Genomic DNA, 19,802 nt, shown 5'->3' on the forward strand with positions numbered 1-19,802 from the left:
TTATTTTTTAAGAAAGCACCCCAGAAGTCAACTCCAAATGGAAATTTCGAAAATGCTTCCCTATTTAATTTCAAACCAGGGACTTCATATTGCTGACAAGAGATTTTCTTCCAGGGGACTACCAAAAAAAAAAAGGCCCTATAAATCCTCCACTATTTCTAATCTTACCCTGGAAGACAGGCTTATGAAGTGTCTTGATACTTATTAGAATTACTTAAGATATGGATTTTTTGCTCAAGTCATGCAAAGTGAGTACTTATAAATAAAGATCCATATAAGATAAGGACAAGCACTTCTCCTGCTGACCTTGGAGATGCACATGTACCTTTATCTTGTGCATGTGGAGACTCAGCAGGAAACACTAATTTAACCCTTTTTCTTTTCTTTTTGTAACCTTTCACAAGAAAACTATTCTTTAAACAATGTGATTTGAAAAACAACAAAGTATATAACTGGAACTTTCTGTATACAAAATATGGTTTTAATTTAATTGGTGTTTAAGAGACAGGCACCCATAGCAATGATAAGTAAAGAACTCTCATATGGTAGGCCTTTTCAAGTCTTTCCAGTTCTGGATTTTATTATATCTTCTCTCGTATAACCTATGTCAAAAGCTGCTATTTCCAGAAGTCCAACAAGGACCATCAGAAATACACAAAACACTAGGAAAAACACAACACACCCTCCCCCAACACCCTAACAACAACAGAGCCACCCCCCTCCCCCCAACCCAACTCTCTCTCTTACAGGAGAACCAAAAATAAATTTGAATCTAGTATTCTGAAGGTAAAGGAATAACATATCAGTGCCATCATATTATACTACTTTATCTTTCTGTACTTTCTGAATTATTACAAAAAAAAATCATAAAGTAGATTTGAATATTGACATTTAATCAATATATTGAAGGCAGCTCTAACTTAAAAGTTATTTCTGCCACACAAGTCATTGAAAATTATCCTCTACAGCATGCAAACAGAAGTATATACATCTTTTTAAAAAAACAGTACATATTAAGATTAGCCCAAACTCCTGAATTATTAAAATAAATAAATAAATAAATAAATTTACTTACTATAGCAACTTTCACAAGCCCGACCTATTAGTGAGGCCTGTGCCTGATAAGAGGCTCCCATTGCTCCATTGACTGCAGCAGGTTTCCCATTGTTGCTAGATATTTGATTGGGATTTGGTTTATTGCTTTAAATAAATAAAAAAAAAAAAGTGATTTTACTAACCGGTTAGTCAACATGAAAACAAACAATCCAATGCTGGAATTCTGATGTGTGGTGACATCATCTGTAAAATCTGCTCTAAACAACCAGACTGATTTTTATACTCCTCTAGTATTTTCAGCACTGTAAGAGACTTGCTATGCTTCAATACTCAAATTTACAGATTTTTGTAAAATGCTCTCACATGGCCTAAGCTACTTGGCAAGCTAGTAAAAGACCAAGTTTCAGGGTCAAGCATTAACATAAGCTGGGCAAAGCACAGAATTTAAGAAGGGGGTTCCAGTCAACAGATAAGGCTTTACAAGGTGAGCCTGGACTTTGGGTGAAGTATAACAAGTAAGAGTAGTAGCACTGCCTATAATACTACAAGGCTGTCCACCCTAGAAGAGGGCCTGCTGCCTCCTATCTTAAGCAGAAGTACATACTTTCCCACCAACTGCAATAAATGTGAATGTCCTATAATCCTGGCAAAGCTCACCCATACAATATCAGGCTGTTCTGTCTGGGTTCTGTCCTAAACTACTCTCACTCTGAGAAGGCTGAAGAACTGTTTTTTGGAAATTTTTTTTGTTATATTATTATATTATTATTATTGTTATTATTTTACCTACCGATACTTCAGTGAAGTGGGACTTTACAGGTCAGCTAATTCAGAGAGAATTAATATACTCTTCACTAGGTTAAGTACAGTATTTCTAAAGCTCCAACTTTGTGGGTGTTAATTACCCCTTTACCAAGCTATACTCGCAATACAATGCAAGGCTGGATACATTGATTCCCAAGATGATTATTTGTTACTTTAGGTAGCACAAAATATATTCCAGATTAGTTAAAATGACTAATTGAAGACACCTTTGCTATATCAAGTCTCTACTCCAAATGCCAGCAAGTCTGTCTCCTGCCTTCTCCTTTTTCACTATAGCCAGTGAGAGAGACACTCACAATTTCCAGATACTCTTTATCAAGTAACTTAGGCTCAAGGTACAAGAGGAGGGATCGAGACACGATTAAGTCTCCCACGTTATGATCTGTGGCTTAGTAACCTTGCAGAGAAGCCATGAATTGAAAAGGACTCTCTGGTATTGAGGACAGAACCTTGCTTTTACAGGAAATACCTTATGATCAAGTTCAAAGAGGTATTCAGCTCTGAGAATCAATTCTACTCAGATTTCAAATACAAGAAATCAATCTTGAAACAGAACGTTAGCAATCCATTTGCCCACGAGTGCCCCAGACTGCACAGTTATCAAAGACTTGAGAAGTCCTACCACCCTCTTACCATTGACTATGGATTTTGTCTCGACATGGAGGCAAAAGACAGACAGTAAGAAAGATGAAGGCAAAAATCCTACATTTCAAAACAGGTTTTGTTATCCAATACAACTAGTCCCTACTGTGAACATATTGGCAGAAGTCCTGAACTGTCCACATGGACCAAGGAAATAAAATTGGAAAAGCATTATGTAAAGACTGAGCATCTTACAGTTTTCCTAAAGAGGCCACTTCCCCTGAGAGGGTTAGGAAACACTCATACTAGAGTGTTCAGCTTTTTTTAAAAGGCATCATTTATTAGAGACTTGAGCTTTAAAACTCACAACATTTCTTCAGAGATGAGATTAAAAGACCGATTTTAACAGTCTGCTGTTTGTATTATTAAATCTGGTTAAGAGAAAAGTCTGTATGAAATATGGAAATGAAGCTCTATTGTATGCAATTTATACAAGTAATCAAAAAGACAACAGTGAATTTTCGAAGTATTTCATTTGGCATTCTAGTCTTCTGTTATGCAAACACTCGTAACAATGGGAAATTCACATACATGTACACCGAATATACCTACAGAAAGCTTAAAAGAATGTCATCTGTAATCCTTTCTCTTCTCATAATCTTGAGGAAATTATGAATATGAAAGAGACAGATTATATCTTGTTTCTGTAAACTACATGTTAACAAAAGCAGATACAGCATCGAGTTTAAATCTAAAAAAACAGATTAAAAATGCCTCAGAAGAAAACAGATTTCATTAATAAGACTTGTTCAAAGATAAAAGATTTTGGGCTGTGTGCTACCTTTAATTTACAGCCAGAACATCTCTTGTCCCTAGCTGAAGAACAGACTGTATCAACAAGATAAAACTGTAATGGAAAAGTATCTGATTTTATTTTATGTAACTACATTAACAACTGCTTCTATTTAGAAATATTGCATTTACACAAATAAGAAGTGTTGTGCTACAGGGATTCAGAAGTGATTATTCTGGAAAAACTGCTTTTTAAATGATAAGGCCCTTCTTGCATGGGAGCAGTCCACATAGCACTTGATCGCCTTTGGTAAAACTTCCCATCATTCCAGAACAGGCAGTTTGCAGGTCAAAGACAACGGGCTCAGTTAAGTACGGAGGTTTCACTTATGACAAGTGTTTGTGGCATTTTCTGATTATATCTCTGTATATTCTGTTTGTATATAACAAATACTAAGAAAGTAACTGTCAAAAAGATGACCGAGAAAATATCATGCATGTTACTGTTTCAATTTTACCTGTATATTATTCAAAAAAATGACTTTATTGTTATACTCACTAGGTGGGGATGTATACTTGTTTCAATTTACTTTCTGCTTCAGCCGCTTTCAGACGTTTCTAGTTGAAAAATTAACACATTAAAATATTTTATTATATTCAAGTACAAGATTTCATAAAACTGCACACAATCCGTCTTTAAATTATTTCTATTTTGTGATTCCACAAGACCCTCCAAAACAAGTGTAGAGATCTACAAGATGATAACCATGAAAAACAAGTTCTCTATGTTTATTATTAGTTTGAAATTATAGTATACCGTCCTCCCCAGCAAAACTCACAGGCCTCGCATATGACAACAAAACTGTAAAAACGACAATTACAATTTACATAAATTACATCTACACAAACGTGTATGACATTGTGGCTAACCCTCATTGCAGAGTAAGTAGAAAATAAATGAGTGAAATTGCACATGACGAGTTCCTCATCAGTCACGTAACTCAATACTTCTTGTGTGCTCTGTCAAGCCCGAGGCTAGTATTTTATAAGCAGTGTAAGGAAGTGGAACAGTAAAGTCCACCGACTTAGAAATAACTAAACATCTACTTCTGTTAAGTGCCATTAAAACTGTAGCTCAGGAACACAGCAGTAGCAGGACAGCTACACTACTATCAAGATAGTCTGCAAATTTACTAAATTATTACTCTCTTCATACTTGCAAACTCAAAACATGTTGCACTCAAGGTAGTATTACTAACTTCTAAAATGTTGAGATGTTTTAGTTATTGCCATATATTATACAAGTAACTAAGGCAATTTTTTCATCAATGGCACAAGAAATAAACAGTAGACATCTGAACTCTGTATTTGAAACACTCGTCTGTACATAAAAGGTGAAGGAAAAATTATTTCCCTGCTCTTCCTGTACTCAAGACATTACCTTCTGTTCACTGGAAAAAAAAGAAAAAAAAAAAGAAAAGGAGTTGAAACACAGTCAATTTAATTACAGAGGAGAAAAAAAACCAAGGGGGGACATTAATATCCAGCAATAATAAATCAACACTACCTGCCTGCGTCTCAAGATTTCCCCTTTCTTTATCTGGTGTTTAAAATTCAGTCCTTCATTTCTCCTACAACAGCCAATTCTCTTCTCTGCTATAGTCCTATTTTCTGATACCCAATCTTTGCAAGGCTCACAATCCAGGAAGGTATTTCCCACCTTGAGAAAATTGTCATCAAAAGACTCCGCTCTGAGAGTCTCTTGCCTGAGCCATGAGGTGAGTTACAGGGTTAATCTGCTTTACCTTCATCTGTAGCCTGAGTAAGCCTCCTCGTGTAAGCCACTACTCTTTTCCATTTCAGAAAGTTGCCTGTGCCGTCCATCACCATAACTCTCATTTATAAACCTGCATCTTTGAGGAGTAATCTATGACAAATAGGCTCCTAAGCAGTCCATGCCACATGAATTAATTCCCATGCAATATGAGAGCCCTTTTCCCTTTATTTCCAAGACAGGTTTTTTTTGTTTTGTTTTGTTTTACAGGTTTTTGCTGTTCACAGATGCCTAGCTGTGTTCAGAGCTACAGAAGTGACTTCCATTGATACATCTGGTGCAGCTGCAGTCTTTCTCCAGCACCAGGCTTGGCAACACCGGCCCATAGCAGAAATGCAAACACAGTACGCTCTGCCTGCTTAAGGCAATTTTAACAAGAGCAAGGAGAAAGATCAGCAGCAGCATGCTCCAAGCCTCATAAACTGATAGTTTTTGAGAACATTTCACAGCCTCAGCAGAAGAGCTTTCGGTGGTGAACTCTTTCCACTTAACAGCTTCAGGCCACAGGCTTTCCACAACCGTCTCTCTCTCCTTTTCATATTATACCCAACAATACAGAATTTGTTTTCAAACTGAAAAAGCATGCGAGACTGCAGGTCAGCAGGTAACATGCGTTCCACAGAGGTAAATAACAAACTGGTCCCATTCTACAAAAAGAAGGAATAAAGCTCACTGCACACCTAGCGAGATCATCAGAGCAAAAGAGAAAAACACAATAAAGGGAAAGAAATGAGGAAAGTAGCCTTGAAGCACCGTCCAAACGTAAAGGCAATTGTGGGAAGCTGTATTAAGCCCTGATGGCAGTGTCAGTGAGAAGTGACTATACGCATTAATTGCATTCTAGCATACTTTTAGTACCGGCATGGGGGTTATAAGGAATGCAATTTTAGCAATTGCTTTCCTCCTTTATTTACTAAAGTGAATCATATACTGCCTTCTACAAAATAATCACACAATGCCATTTCAGTATAAGCTATATTTTTATGCACTAAAGGTATAGTTAACATTGCTCTCTAAAAGCAACAGAAAATGTCACAGCTTGAATTCACACTGACCTATCAACTTTTAAGTACCAAGAAAGAAGAAAGGATGCAGAAACAAAACTATCAACAAATAGTTGCAATTTCTGAGACAAAACTTCTGCCTGTTGAAATTTAGAGCTTGAAAACTGGTAAACTGTAAAGGTTGGAAGTTGAAATTGAAAACATTTAGACAAGAAACAAAGCACCAGTTTGTAATAATAAGGGCAATACATCACTGGAGCAATGTAACAAAGCAAGCTGATGTTTTTCCTGAAAAAAAATTTACATCTGATCTTAAACAGTAACTAGTTCAAACGAGTCTTACAGACTGTATCTTAGGGGGGGTCAAGCTACACTAACATAGCTTTTCACCTAGGCTCTACTACTTTTAATCAACTACTCTTGAAACTGAATGTTATTTCTTTTTAAGAACTTTTGTTATGAACATCAACTGGCAAATATCCCCAAAAATGAGCATTTCCCTACGTTAGTACAGTTTTCAACAGTGGAAATAAATAAACGAGAGGGAAATGTAACATATCATTGTAGCACAGTAATTTAGTTACCCTTACATAGATTCTCCCTCTTTCTGTTGCAAAGTCTCAGTAAAAGTCTTTTTGCATTGAATCAGATTTTTAAGGAGAACACTGCAAATAATGAGAACACATTTCATTCAGCGGAATGAGCCACCTGGCCTTCCTTAAACACTATATAATGCAGTGGTCATGAAAAGTGCCATATCACCAAGAATGATTACCCAAGGCCTGAATTAGTTTTGCTAGACAGGTTCAGCACAGACTGAGAACTTCACAACACATCCATTTCCCTTCACTTTGACTCGAAGGGAACGTGCTCTGAAGACAAGGTGGCAGCAGTATCTCCACTGCCATTAAATCACCACCTTTAGCTACCAAGCAAGAATAACATTTAATAGCAATTACGACAAGGAAACTTTTCTTATGCCTGACACAATGCAGCCAATTCACACAAAGAAAGAAAGATAATTAAAGAGCAAATTTTCGTATTAAATCACACTGATCTAGAATTCAGAGACCGTATTTTATGCGTAAGATTCAAATATGTACATCAACCTTTTTGTCTTCCCATTTCCCCAAGCTGCCCTACCCCTCAAGCATGATATTTAGAGAAGAATGACTCTGAAATTGCCACTTTCTTACTGAACATATTTTCTCCCTGAAATGCATTCAATTATCACAGCTTGTTCTGCTGGGGAAAAAAACCCTACAGATATCATTTTTACTGAACTGTATTATTTTTACCATTCCAGAACAAACTAAAAAAGAGCAGGATGAAGTTCTGATCTCTCATTAGGAAGGATTACAGAAACGTTAACCAGGACAGAAATGAGGTATTTGGCCTACACCGGTTTTGTTATTGATGATCATGCATGGCCTTGAAAGAACACGTCTAAAGCATTAAATCCTGTGGTGTATTGCCATGTTCCGAGTTAGGATGTTGTAAGTTTACTTAGTTACAAGTTACAAGTAAAACACAGGCATCTATAAGAGTATTCAAGTGGTAGATAACCATAGAACCTATGTGTTTTTCTTATATGTGAGGCTAAAAAACCTAATCCTGCAAAAGGATACACAAACTCAACACACCATCACACACCTTTATCATCGTAGCAATGGAATCATAATGAAGCCCTAGAGAACTTTAGAAAGGGAGTCTCAGTCTTTCGCCAACCATTCCAGAGCAAGTAATTTAACAAAAAACTTACAGGGAGCAAGATCAGTCTCTGAGCAACCTAAGACCATTGACAAAAGTCAATTTGCACTTCAATTTATCCTTACTCCATGGCTTTCAGTATCAACAAAGTCTTTTTATCTGATTCTTCCAAGATCATCCATTGCCCAATCCTTAAGAGCTGACAAACAGCACAGCAAATCTCTGCTGGCGATATCTTTCCAGGATAAAGATTAACAGTGCAAAAAAAGTGTTAGAAGTGAAATGAAGAGAGACAAACTCAGAAAGACATGCCTTTATACACAGCATATTATTTTCCATTTATATTATCCACAGAACTAAAAGGTCCTAGTGATAGTCCAAGACTCTACTATGTGGTAAAAGACTTTTCCCTTACTTGCCATACCCTAGCAAGATGATGTAGAAACACTTGCAAATAAACCAGAGCAACCTGAAGCAATCAGCCTTCTGACACACTGTAACAAAATCAGGAAGAATGCCAAAGATCCATCTAACAATACAGCTGTAATCATTACAGCATAAAATTTATTTTCAACATGCTGTACATACATTGCCACTAATTATGCAGCACGTAAAGGACCTACAGACTTAGATGTTAGATCATAAATTAAAATGGAATATTTTCAAATATTCTGTATATCTAAATCAAGGAGTAAATCTATAGAGTGTAATATATAAAAAGCACTAACACTAAAATTTTGCCTAAACCTGCTTAAAATATCGCAGTGTAGGTACCCAATATAATCTTACCATGTTTCTGCTCCAGAGCAACCCGAACAATTGCACATTCAATCAGAAGGATGAACACATCCACTGTGTGCAGAATGTTCTCCATTTTGTTTTTAAATCCTGGTAATGCCGAAGTAATGTTCTACCATCGAATATCAATAAAACGTTCATAATATTAACAGCCACCTTTAACACAATGTATATTCCTTTTCCTACAGTCCCACGCACAGCTTCACAGCCTAAAGCATTTCCTCTGCAGCCCATTTCCTTCTTATCCCATCCTGCAGTAAGAACCAGGAATCACATTGCTACAAACCAGCACACAATACAAATGGCTTAAAAAGCTCTTCACAGCTATGTGATGTACAGTAGGCATCAGAGGATTTGACAATGCACCCTGCGAACAGCACAAAATCACTGGTCTATAGCCTAAAATATTTCCATAGGCCTCCCACCATATTTCTTTTTAAGAATACACACAGATTTTTGTGCTTTAACAAGTTCAGATTTTTTAAGAACATGGCAGACTGGTTCATGCCAAAATAGCCATTAAATTACCTGCTGCACGTATCTGTCAGTGGTTTTCCACATGTAATAATACTCAATGATGCTAGTCAGCGACTTCCAAGGGAGCTGAAAAACATTCGTTACAAGTTAAAGTGGTTCCCAGAAATTGCAATGTCCACATCTTATTAAACACGTTAAAATCAAGTATAGTTGATACATAAATACTAAAACGTGAATGTATTAAATACCTACATTAAAATCCATATGCAAATAAATACATATTACTAATACACAATCTTTCCTTACAGTTAACAAAGATACAGAACTACAACAATATTACACATCCAAATCCAAATGTAATTTATTCTGTTTAAGCCATATGGTTAAACAAAATGATCAAAACAGAATCCAGATCCATCAGGAAACACAGAAGGTAATATCTCTATTATAAAGTGTATCAGATGGAGAACAACATCAGGACTAAAATAAATCATCTCGACAAGACTGCGTTCGAGTCTCATGATAATTTTACTCTTAAAAAAATACAATGGTTATTGTACTTAGTTCAGAGGTTTTTCAAATCCCATAACTCAGCTGCTCATACAATACCAGTAGTTTTGCATACACCTCTGCATACTCTTGATCGTTAAACAACAAACAAAAGGATGGTAGGGACAAATGCTACCTTGAGCAACATGAGTGATACTGACAATGAATATTTCACAAAAATCTCTACGCAAACTCAGGGCAAGTGATGAGGATGATTATTATTATTTTGGGTGCGCATATTCATTGGTAAAGTAAAAATGTATTAGCCTAAGTTTAGAGAAGAAAATTAAGCACACAGCAGCCATTTTTAATTACTACCGAATCACCTATTTAACTCCATAAATTCTTTCTATCATTTAAATTAGTAATTCTCTTACAGAATTCATGCAATTTTTCTTCATAACCTGGAAACATGCTACTATTTCGTGCGTGTTTTTTTCTAGATGCATGCATTAATGCTAATACTCTCTACTTGCCCGAAATAAGAATGATTTTTAAGAAGTCCCAGAAAATACACATGTGGAAGCGTTATCTTTCCAACCTCATTCACTCCACTTTGGGGATTTCTCCATATCCTAAACCAAACGAATAGGTTCCTGAACCTCTAATTATGTTCCTAAAAGCAACAGAGGAACACTGTACCAAGCTGCCTCTCCCAGCATGCAGGAGCTCACAGCCAGTTTTTCCAAGCTGCTTGCTTGCAGATACTTAGAGGAACTGAGTCTGGCTCCCATCTCTGCCTTTCAGGAGCTGGGATTCAGGTCCAGACTCAGCTGTGAAATCTTTTTGAGGCAGTGTACCACAGTGTCTAAATCTCTGGTCCAAACGTAGTCAATCAGGAGGAGCTGGTAGAAGGCCAGGACTTACGTAAAGTTGATAAGGGGGATTCAGACCGGGATGCGGACTGTCTAATTAAAACTATCGTGCTTGGGAAGTGAAACACATCCTGGAGAAGTATGTAAGCTAGTTAAGATGTTTTGGGAACAATCTGAAGCTACTAGTAGAAGTGTGATAAGAAGCACCCTCACACGAACTGGCCTCATTATAATACTAAAAAGTCACACCCCTCGAGCTGGAGACCCTGGCCCAAGTGGAGACCCCCCACCTTTGGGCATGTGTAGAATATTAAAGTAATACTGTCGCTTTAAGAATAAGATGAGAAAATGTAGACCAACAGAAAACTGCTTTACATAATTACTTATGCACATGTATAACTAGACTGTATAAATACTGTACCTGTATGAATGAGCAGGGGGCTAGCTTTGTGGAGCTACTACCTAGCACTCAGTCTTGTGCAAAAACTTGAAAGAAACTGGTATCTCGGCTCTGTGTGCGTATCGGGTGTTGCACACCAGGTGACGAACTCCGTTTGCGAGACAACACAAACAATTGCAGTTTTGTCCATTTGCATTTAACATGTAGCAGTGGAACAAACGCATAAGCTGATGTTGCAATAGATAGCAACACAATTCGGTTTACTAAAATCCTTTTACTTTCTCAGGTAAATTATGCCTTAAGAAAAACCTGCCCAAGAAAAGGCCAGTGATGGGAACATGTGTTTGGTGTGGGGTGACAGATGAGCTGCTTCTCAGCCTCTAGGTCCATATTCTTCCTGGCATCCAGATGAAACACTGTCACCTCAACTACCTGCTGTTGTCAGCTAGTACATTTTAGCTTCTCCACATTTATTTTCATTCCTGAACACTTATTAACACATTCATGCTACAGATTATGTTTGACATTTCTCTAGAAAATACTTTAATCTGTTTTAACTAGGATTGTGACATCAGTATGTTCATTCACTCAGTAGGCATCTACAATTAAAGAAAGATAATTAAGGTGCTTGGACTGGATAACCATAATCCTTTTACACTTTAATTCACAACTCAGAAAACCCGTTTGACAGGCTGAGTATGAATATCCTGTATTCTGTTTACCTACACACTTAAATGACAAAACACTATACAGGCACATGACTTTTCCAGAGGTTGCTCTGAACTGCCAGAGAATAATGTACTCTTATTACCAAATTCTATTAAACACTAATTGAAAGAAGTAAAAATGACCATCTGCGTGACATTTTTGTAGGAGAAAATTAGCAAAGAGGTGTCAGCAGTACAAAAACAGGGAGAGGGAATTCTCAGTTTCTTTACTTTCTTCCGGGTAAAAATGGACCACTCAAATCAGACCAGCAGGAAAAACTAAGGATTATAAAGTATCTTAAAATGAACATGTTAACTTTAGGGCATGTTTCCAGAATTTCCTGAAGTTGGAAAACAGTTACTCCTGTTTTCTATAAATCATTCAAGTCTGATCCGATTCCCAAGGCCTTTCCTGCCATATTTGAGATGTAACAAATATGTGAAAACTGTTGATAATGAAAAACTAAGAATTAACAAGCATAACAGCTGTCTCTCACCATTAGGAAAATAGTTCTATTTGGAGAACATAAAATATTCAGTCTTCTTCCATTCTACTACCCTGGGATATGAAGTAATTCGAGTACATCAAGTAAATTCAATTAACTTTAAAAGTTTAGGTTGATTAGGATTCACATAGGTTCTTAAAGACAGCAGAACCTCAACAAATGAGCTCCTGAAACAGCTGATGAGTCAACAGCTGATGAAAATGATGATTCAAAGGCTAGACTGGTAATTTGATAACAAATGAGCTTCTCCTGTCTATTAAAAAAAAAAAAAGGTAAACTCCTTTACACTATTTGATTTATAGTAATTGTCTTGCTTACTAATATTTAATGTTTATAGCTTAATGCTTGAGCTGCACATTGAATGTCAAATAGTGCCAGTTCTTACTAATTGCTGGAAAAGTCAATGAACCTGCCCTTTAGAGAACTATCATGTAAGGGCTGCAATTGCAGCTGCCATGCCTTGCAAATCCAGGCCGATTCAGAAAAGGCAACTCCTCTGGCATATAATGACTCAGGCAGGTACTACATAACCCTTCAGAAGACTGCTACCAACCACTTTCTGCCATGCAACACGACAGTCTTGCCTGTACTGTGACACCACTGCATGACTGCTTAGGTTCGAGTTTAATCTCAGGGACCACAGGATTTAATTTTATCATTAGATCCTATGTGGACACTTGATCAAGTTAGCATGTACACCACCAGTGCGTTAGCTTTTTTGTCCATGCTCTTACATCACATCTAAGAGTCCTTACTTTTCAATGACTAGCCACTGAAGAGAGGGATGATAATAGATAAATGTATCCTCATGAAAAATCACTGCTTAAGTGCTACATAATTATACCTACATCACCTTGCAGAAACTTTTCATATATCCATGATCTAAATCTTGAAGGACTATTTTAGATGATCACTTAAAATTAAATGTTTGTTTTCAAATCCCTATACTTTTAGAATGCTGCATAGCAAGTGAGAATACACACATTTTACTCTAGAGAAATTAAGATATCGCAAGATTACACAATGATTAATATAATTGAACGATTTCAAATTACATAATTAGATCAAGACTGTGTGTACTATGTTACCAATACCATATAAATTGATACATTAAAATACGATAAAATACGATAAAATAGATGTTCTTCTAATGATGTTTTAAAAATGACATGCCACTTTTCCAAAGGTAAAAAAAAAAGTTACTAAGGATAGACAACATCCCTGTTCTAACTAAATGAGACTATAATTAATTAGTGCCCCACATCCATTTCTGCTGCCCTCTGACTCATCATTAACATGCCCTCAGTAGGCTATGCAACCCTATCTCTAGATCTGTGCGTGTCTCTCACTTTGGGAGGAGGGCAAGGGAAAATATCTGCGTTTTGGGAAGGAAGATTCAGTGAAAGAGGGAGGGTATCAGGAGTCTACCCGAGACAAAAATTGAACATTTTGAACAGCTTCTAGTAGATTCATTCAAATATGAAGCATTTGAACATTACAAATGCATAAGCGATTCCTGCAACACATTACTCCACTGTATTGCTTTAATGTATGCATATCAACAGAATTACATGTAACATAACACAGAAATTATACAGAAAATAAAAATACTACATAAATACCAGAGACAAGGCTTAGATATACTTGGCCACAAATTGTCTTAGGACTCAACTTGTAAACAGCCAATAAAATCTGTAATATGTACTTTAGACATTTTGAAAAGCCAAATACTATGTATTAGGAAACATTTAGTTAGAAGACATAGCTACTGAACTACTGTACAATTACAGCTGAGGACCATTTATCTGTATGAGAAATAATAAAGAATTGTAGCTTACATTAAGATTCCAGTTCTAAAACTCTATACAATATTATTTTCCAATCATATTTTCTTGAACTTAACAGAGCTATTTCATCCATGATGCAATTTTCAACCTTATGTGATGAATACAGTGAACATTTTCTCCCTTAGGAATCTCAAAAATAACATGCAGATATAATACACCTGTTAAAATGTCAGTTCTTCAGAAAAACAATAGCCTTCCCTTCCCACTTCCATTCAATTATCTGTTTCATTTCAGAAGTGTGAAGCTGAAGAAAAGACAGCTTAGCTCAGTGCCAAGCCTCCTCCCACTGTCCCACACTGTCTTGGAAGGACTTCTACATTTACCATACAGTACCATTTTCCCCTTACAAAGATTATTAGTAACATCTGCAAAGAAAAAAAACCCTGAACTCTCAGAGTCAAGCAGAATGAGTTGTTGCGGAAATGTTTCAATCTACTTCAGTCTTAAAAAATGGAATTCCTTTGGCTCAAATCCTAACCTTTTCACAAAGCCCAACTTGAATTTAGTACAACCAAGGAAATTTTCTTCCTTGAAAGAAAGAGGCTCTCCAAGAAACATGCAAAAAAATTCGCAGATAAATTACTAGCAGTTCCAGCAATCAGTGTTAGAATCAATTTCTTTTAATTACTCTGCGTTAGAATCCAGGAAATTAAAACTTTGCTGTCCTATAGCCTGATACTTCAGTACCAAAAACAGTGTAGTTAGAACATACTGGAAAACATTTCCTTTACTTTTCAGGAGTGCCAAAATACCTAATATGTCAAAATAACTCCCTGTAGTGCACTTTAAAAGCTATCTGAATATAAATTTCTCCCTGCTAACTATAGAAGGAAATCCCAGCTTCTCCAAAAACACTCAGGGGAGTCAGTCATGTAGCTGCTAATGAATTTCACTGGAAATTGTGGGAAAGTTCTGAAAAGCTGCTGGAACTTTTTCAGATGCTTGTAAAATCCTTGTAAAAATCCTTATCAAAACACATCAGCATGAGACATCCTACCTGGTATTAAACCATTAAACAGATTATCTTCTGTCAACATCTTTCCAAAGAATGGCACTGAACAAGAAAGCATATTGACTATCATCCAGATAAAATGCGTATGTATGTTAATTACATGTATCAGCTACACAGATTTCTCCTCTAGCTAATCTTCCAAACCTACAGAAAATAGTCTCACCTATACGAAAACACAGTAACAGAAAAGCGTACTACTTTCATACTTACAAAGTCTTGTCGAATGTCATTGAAGTCCTTGCCATACTTTTCCAATGCCTCTTCAAATAAACTAGCTTCTGATGCTGACCACTCTTCCATTTCATCTCTACACAGCACAGGCCCTCCAAGTGGCACTAGAACACTGATGGCACTGCTCAAATCATAGTTGTGTTTATGCAGTGTATCCATTGCATGAAACTAGCAAGGACAAGGACAGAATAAAAAACTTGTTTAAACAGACAGCAATCCATTTCAGTTAATGCAAATTCAATGTCTTATTTTCTGTAAGCCATGCAAGAAGCCTCAACTAATGCTAAATTTAGAATCTATCTTGATATCATAGGCTTTCTGCTGTGGAACATAAGGAAAATAAATTGTTTATTACTTAATTTGGGAAAGGAAATGCCTTAATAAAATGTTTACTAAAAATGACATTAGTTTATTAGTTCCTGCAAATTACTAGCAAACATTTCTAGAGAACCTTTAGTTGGTAGAAATTGGTTCCAAGTAACCCAATAGAGACAGTGGCATATATTGACTGAGGGGCCATTTTCAATTAACAGAAGTTCTAAACAGTAGCTAAACAGCTGCCAGACATCTATGTGCTCAATATTCTCACTGCTGGGGAAGGAAGCCATTTATAGTTTTCATTATCATCATACTGAAAAACAAGCAAGATTTGTGTCCCTTGCTAAAACCTCTGTTGTCAGAGATGGGTAAATGAGGTTTCTTTGGTTACTTCGCTTTCCTTTATAAAAGAGGAAAACAGAAAACGAACAAGTTATAGCATTTCACTTCAGAGGTAACACTGGGTGCTCACATCACTAACCAATGATGGGAATATGAAAAGTAAGCAACTACATCACAAATCCACCCGCAGGGAAAACGAGCAACGTACAAGAAGCCTTTCTGACTCAGCATCCCAAAAGCCCCCATCACCACAATCTTCAATTGCTGTGCTGAAGGAGGTATTAGAGGTATAAAGCGCAATATAATGTCTGCGACTGCCTAACATCAGTCTCCCACCTGTTTGTCCCACCACAGCAATCAGCTGTAACTGTAGCATGCAGTCTCTCCCACAGCCCTAAACTCATCTTCTGAGAGGGAGCACCCAAAACCTTTCAAGGCAGGAACACTCTTGCATTATGTGTCAGTAAAGCACTTACAAAGCAATTCCAGTGGAGCTGCTGCATACAAATGTGCTGCAAATAATGAATTCTCCTTATCTTTTGCCATCTCCTACGAGTGGCTAAATTCTTTCTCCAGCTTTCAATGTACCTCTTTGAAAGCTATCAAGCACAAGATTCTTGAACTGTTTTGTCTGGAAGAAGTAATGTCACTGTTATCGTACAGTACGTCATTTTACTTATGGTTCAAGTTGAATTCACCAGCCTTGAGAAGACACATTCTACTATGTATAGAAGTATTCTAATATGGAAATATGTAGCATAATGTCTAAAATCTATCATCTTCAGATTAGAGAATGTAAAATGAAACCACCAATTTATTGCTTATCACTCAGGCAATGAGTAAACCAGGCGTAAGGACTGAACTCTTACAGTACATGTGTTACCAAGGGTTAAATCTTTTGTTTAAATTGCAGCCCTTGTGGAAAAGCAGTACATACCAGACATTTTCCAAGCAGCTGCTAAATCTGGATCTATTCACTGATACCAACTTTCTTAAAAATGACAACAGAAGTGAAGAAATCAGGATCTTGCTCTTGCCTTATGTTCATTTTTCCATCTATAATACACATCTGATTTCATAAAGCTTTTTTTGGTATTACTAAAGAAAAGATTCATAATGAACTCTGTGGATAAGTACTGTCTTCACCGAGCTGTTCTGTGACAGAAGACCACTGACAAGTTCCCATGATAACACTCTCTGCCTCCTGCAAGCTTGTCAGCCCTCAGCTGCAATCAAATTCCCACACCACAGTGAGTAAACTGTGCTAGCAAAAGCAAGAGCAGCCTGAAGACATTACTAGAGCCCAAGACAAAAAGTCCTGGAGTATCGCCTTTTTATCTGCTTTACCCAAGGATGAGAGGACTGCAAGAAACAACTAGTGGGTACCTGATACCTAAGGAGCAGGAGGCTGGGAAGAACTGTCGTGGCCTCTCCCAAATAGGAGATGGAAGGACAGAGGAAGAACCACCCTTCCCTAAGAGCATACTGTCCAGCACAGACAAGGGGTCCCACCAGAGGAAAGGTAGTAACCTCACAGATGGAGGGAACTTCCAAGTCCAAATTTAAGCAGGTAAGGGAAGAACCTATCCACCAAAATCTAAGGAAGGGCTGCATGGGACTGGGAAGAAAGGGAATGACAGGGCACGCTGCGAACAAGCTGTAACACACTGTTCCCAAACTAGTTGCAATTTCAGTAGTCAGTTAAATCAACTAGACTGAACTACCTCCAACAAAGCACTCAAACTGGAAACAGAGTATGGATTCTATAATTCAATAATATTTTAAGCATGTTTATCTTAGGAGCCACATATATGGAAATCTAATAAAAATCATTAAAAAGATGTCATTCCAAATCCAAATGAAAAAAACTTTTCATACTTTTCATTTTGAAGAGACATCCAAAACCAGATTTACGTCCTTACAGTAAAGTAGCACGGGCTCTCCCGAACAAGCCCACCACAAGGAGCAAGTGATTCCATCAACCTGCTTTGATTTAATGGCTCTCATTGTCAGTGTCAGCACTATGCAATGTTCAGGAATCTGAACAGGAAGTCTTCCCAGTTTCTTTCTCTTCTCAGAGATCAATTTTCATTATAAAATAAAACACTGCCTCTGAGAAGGCCAGAAATGCAAGTTTCGGTTGTTTGTCTCACAAGTCTTTATTGCTGTTAGAAAAGAACATTTGCTATCACCTAAGAAAGTAAACACACATTGTTTCATGTCTTCCAGTAGGGTTTTCTAAAAGCATTGGTAGTTACCTGCCTTGTCTCATTACCTTCCCCATATTTTCAAAATAAGGAAGCCTGAAAGTAGCCTCTCACTTGCTGGTCAGCTGCAAGACCTCCCTAATGTGTACATCCACTGTGAATGTACTCATGTTTTATAAACTATGCATTTATTGTATTTTTTTTGTATCAGTCTGTTTATAGTCATCTCTAATTGAAACAACTAATTAGGAATACTGGAAAGCCACAGGTGTGGTGTACAGAAATCCCATTAATAGCACTTCAGGTGCAAGGGTTATCTGCCTTGCATTAAGAATACAGACAGCATAATTTTCTTAGTGTTATGCACCTACATCCCTTCCGAAGCATAAGCGAGATACACCTCAAGCTCTACAAACGTCTGTACTAACTTTAACTGCTGCTCAAAATATGCTCCCAATTAACATGGCAATGTCTGAAAGAGTAACTACTATAATGACAAATATGTCTTTTCTTAACTTGGAAGGAAGTACATTGCCAAAGAGCAAAAGAGAAGGGTCTTAAAAAGCTGAGGGGGTAGGAAAATGAGAACAGACAGACACGGTAATTAAACCTGGGGTGGCTCCTCTGGTGTCTCATTGTAAGATATGCCTTTCATTAAGTGTAATGGAACTTAATGGATCATTTGCAATGGAGAAACAGTTATACGGCACTCAAAACGCTAAATGTATCCCTTTACTAGCAGCACTGCACATGTACTTTCAAACAAGAAGAAACTGCTATAAGAATCTATTCTATTAATCACTGAATACAGTAAGAACGATGTGCAGTGTGTGGTATTTATTAGAAATTCTTAATCCAATGAAATCTTAATAAAATGAAAAATGCTAAACTAAAGAACTATTTTGACAGAAAAAATAAAGTATTTAAATGTGAGCAGAATTGTGTTGGTAAGGTCATATCAGCCAGTGTGAAACAGAAAACTCATTTTGAGTATTACTGAAAACATTACATTTTGCCACTGCCTTTACTACACTACTTTTAAGTCCAGACTCAATCAGTTTCCTGTTTAATAGCCTTGGAGTACACCACAAAATGTAAGAAATTAAATATTTTTCTCATCATTCTAATGAATATATTTTATCTGGAATATAAGAACTGCCCTACTGAATCAGACCAGCCATCCATCTAGCCAAGCATTCTGTCTCTGACAGCAGCACCAAGGGATGTTACTTAGAGAAAATATGCAGGTAAGTCTAAGCACAGTCTGAGGTCAATTCCCATTTCATTCACTAGCATCTACAAACCTTGGGAATGAGGAATGCTAGACGGTACACCTCTTCCCTATTCTCCTCAGTAACCATTTATGCAGCCATGGTCCATAATTTTTCTAACCCCTTTTTTAACGTGCTGATATCGTCTGTTCCCACAAAATTTTGTGCAACTAAATTCCAGGGGCTCTCTAGCCACTTTATAAGGCAGCATCTTAACTATTTTAAACTGATCTGTTAGTTTCATCACGTGTCCTCTAGTTCAAATACTCAAGTATCTGATGAATAGCCAATCTACTTTAGCCGTAACTATCATCTTCATGATTCTGTACGCAAATACTTAAAATAATAAACAACTCCTGTTGATGTCTTTGGAAATCTAAGTCAAAATAGATTCTACGAAACAGTAAGATTTTTCGTTCTCACATAGTTTTCCTGGCACGCTTTTATTACTGTAGCTCATCTTGTCATCTCAGCTAATATGCATATACAGAGACAAAACTTTAGTCTGTGATTGATATA

The 19,802-nt window shown here is 36.9% G+C and overlaps 1 protein-coding gene across 1 annotated transcript in view; it reads right to left on the minus strand.

The window, feature by feature from the left end:
- The window catches only part of MTA3 (metastasis associated 1 family member 3), a 146,401-nt gene that overhangs the window by 54,944 nt on the left and 71,655 nt on the right, over positions 1–19,802 (minus strand). Inside the window, exons 9-12 of the mRNA XM_075496308.1 lie at positions 15,125–15,313; positions 9,130–9,204; positions 3,815–3,873; positions 1,076–1,200 (exon numbers count right to left, since the gene is read on the minus strand). Coding sequence (XP_075352423.1) covers positions 1,076–1,200; positions 3,815–3,873; positions 9,130–9,204; positions 15,125–15,313 — 448 coding nt within the window. The remainder of the gene's footprint in view (positions 1–1,075; positions 1,201–3,814; positions 3,874–9,129; positions 9,205–15,124; positions 15,314–19,802) is intronic.

This window comes from Mycteria americana, chromosome 3 (assembly GCF_035582795.1).
Source record: "Mycteria americana isolate JAX WOST 10 ecotype Jacksonville Zoo and Gardens chromosome 3, USCA_MyAme_1.0, whole genome shotgun sequence".
NCBI lineage: Eukaryota > Metazoa > Chordata > Aves > Ciconiiformes > Ciconiidae > Mycteria > Mycteria americana.